This window comes from Salmo trutta, chromosome 21 (assembly GCF_901001165.1).
Source record: "Salmo trutta chromosome 21, fSalTru1.1, whole genome shotgun sequence".
NCBI classification, from domain to species: Eukaryota; Metazoa; Chordata; class Actinopteri; order Salmoniformes; family Salmonidae; genus Salmo; species Salmo trutta.
Genome location: NC_042977.1, coordinates 30,789,737 through 30,791,996, shown reverse-complemented (window position 1 = coordinate 30,791,996; position 2,260 = coordinate 30,789,737). Strand labels below are relative to the sequence as shown.

The 2,260-nt window shown below is 64.3% G+C and overlaps 1 protein-coding gene across 1 annotated transcript in view; it reads right to left on the bottom strand.

Moving 5' to 3' along the window:
- Positions 1–291: 291 nt before the first annotated feature.
- LOC115156430 (vegetative cell wall protein gp1-like) overlaps positions 292–2,260 on the bottom strand; it is a 52,104-nt gene continuing 50,135 nt past the window's right edge. Inside the window, exon 2 of the mRNA XM_029703860.1 lies at positions 292–2,214. Within this exon, the coding sequence (XP_029559720.1) occupies positions 292–2,214 (1,923 nt within the window). The remainder of the gene's footprint in view (positions 2,215–2,260) is intronic.

The following is a 2,260-nucleotide window of genomic DNA, read 5'->3' as shown; positions in this document are numbered from 1 at the left end:
GGAGGAGAGGAGGAAGAGAGGCACCACCAACAGCAGCACTGGAATCTGAGAAGGGATTGACGAGAAGCAGGGAGGGGACTACACAGGTGGGCTGAGTAGGGTTGGGGGAATAGGAGCTGAGGAGGGTAGGGGGTAGAGGAGCTGAGGAGGGTAGGGGTAAGAGGAGCTGAGGAAGGCAGGGGGTAGAGGGGCTGAGGAGGGTTGGGAGAAGAGGAGCTGAGGAGGGTAGGGGTAGAGGAGCTGAGGAGGGTAGGGGGTAGAGGAGCTGAGGAGGGTAGGGGTAAGAGGGGGTTAGAAGGATAGGGGGAATAGGAGCTGAGGAGGGTAGGGGGAAGAGGAGCTGAGGAAGGCAGGGGGTAGAGGGGCTGAGGAGGGTTGGGAGAAGAGGGGCTGAGGAGGGTAGGGGGAAGAGGAGCTGAGGAGGGTAGGGGGTAGAGGAGCTGAGGAGGGTAGGGGGAAGAGGGGCTGAGGAGGGTAGGGGGTAGAGGAGCTGAGGAGGGTAGGGGGTAGAGGGGCTGAGAAGGATAGGGGGAAGAGGGGCTGAGGAGGGTAGGGGGAAGAGGGGGTTAGAAGGATAGGGGGAATAGGAGCTGAGGAGGGTAGGGGGAAGAGGGGCTGAGGAGGGTAGGGGGTAGAGGAGCTGAGGAGGGTAGGGGTAGAGGGGCTGAGAAGGATAGGGGGAAGAGGGGCTGAGGAGGGTAGGGGGAAGAGGGGGTTAGAAGGATAGGGGGAATAGGAGCTGAGGAGGGTAGGGGGTAGAGGGGCTGAGGAGGGTAGGGGGAAGAGGAGCTGAGGAGGGTAGGGGGTAGAGGGGCTGAGAAGGATAGGGGGAAGAGGGGCTGAGGAGGGTAGGGGGAAGAGGGGCTGAGGAGGGTAGGGGGTAGAGGGGCTGAGGAGGGTAGGGGGGAAGAGGGGCTGAGGAGGGTAGGGGGTAGAGGGGCTGAGGAGGGTCGGGGGTAGAGGAGCTGAGGAGGGTAGGGGTAGAGGAGCTGAGGAAGGCAGGGGGTAGAGGGGCTGAGGAGGGTAGGGGAAGAGGAGCTGAGGAGGGTAGGGGGTAGAGGGGCTGAGAAGGATAGGGGGAAGAGGGGCTGAGGAGGGTAGGGGAAGAGGGGCTGAGGAGGGTAGGGCTGAGGAGGGTAGGAGGTAGGGGGACTGAGTACGGTTGGGGGTAGAGGGGTTGAGGAGGGTAGGGGGTAGAGGGGCTGAGGAGGGTCGGGGTAGAGGGGCTGAGGAGGGTAGGGCTGAGGAGGCTAGGAGGTAGGGGACTGAGTACGGTTGGGGGTAGAGGGGCTGAGGAGGGTAGGGGTAGAGGGGCTGAGGAGGATAGGGGGAAGAGGGGCTGAGGAGGGTAGGGGTAGAGGGGCTGAGGAGGGTAGGGGGAAGAGGGGCTGAGGAGGGTAGGGGGTAGAGGGGCTGAGGAGGGTAGGGGGTAGAGGGGCTGAGGAGGGTAGGGCTGAGGAGGGTAGGAGGTAGGGGGACTGAGTACGGTTGGGGGTAGAGGGGTTGAGGAGGGTAGGGGGTAGAGGGGCTGAGGAGGATAGGGGTAGAGGGGCTGAGGAGGGTAGGGGGAAGAGAGGCTGAGGAGGGTAGGGGGAAGAGGAGCTGAGGAGGGTCGGGGGAAGAGGGGCTGAGGAGGGTAGGGCTGAGGAGGGTAGGAGGTAGGGGGACTGAGTACGGTTGGGGTAGAGGGGTTGAGGAGGGTAGGGGGTAGAGGGGCTGAGGAGGGTCGGGGTAGAGGGGCTGAGGAGGGTAGGGCTGAGGAGGGTAGGAGGTAGGGGGACTGAGTACGGTTGGGGGTAGAGGGGTTGAGGAGGGTAGGGGGTAGAGGGGCTGAGGAGGATAGGGGGAAGAGGGGCTGAGGAGGGTAGGGGGTAGAGGGGCTGAGGAGGGTAGGGGAGAAGGGGCTGAGGAGGGTAGGGGGTAGAGGGGCTGAGGAGGGTAGGGGTAGAGGGGCTGAGGAGGGTAGGGCTGAGGAGGGTAGAGGTAGGGGGACTGAGTACGGTTGGGGTAGAGGGGTTGAGGAGGGTAGGGGGTAGAGGGGCTGAGGGAGGATAGGGGTAGAGGGGCTGAGGAGGGTAGGGGGAAGAGAGGCTGAGGAGGGTAGGGGGAAGAGGAGCTGAGGAGGATGGGGGCAGAGGGGCTGAGGAGGGTAGGGGGTAGAGGGGATGAGGAGGTTAGGGGTAAGAGGGGCTGAGGGGGGAAGGGAAAGACGGGCTGAGGAGGGTAGGGAAGAGGGGCTGAGGGTAGGGGGTAGAGGGGG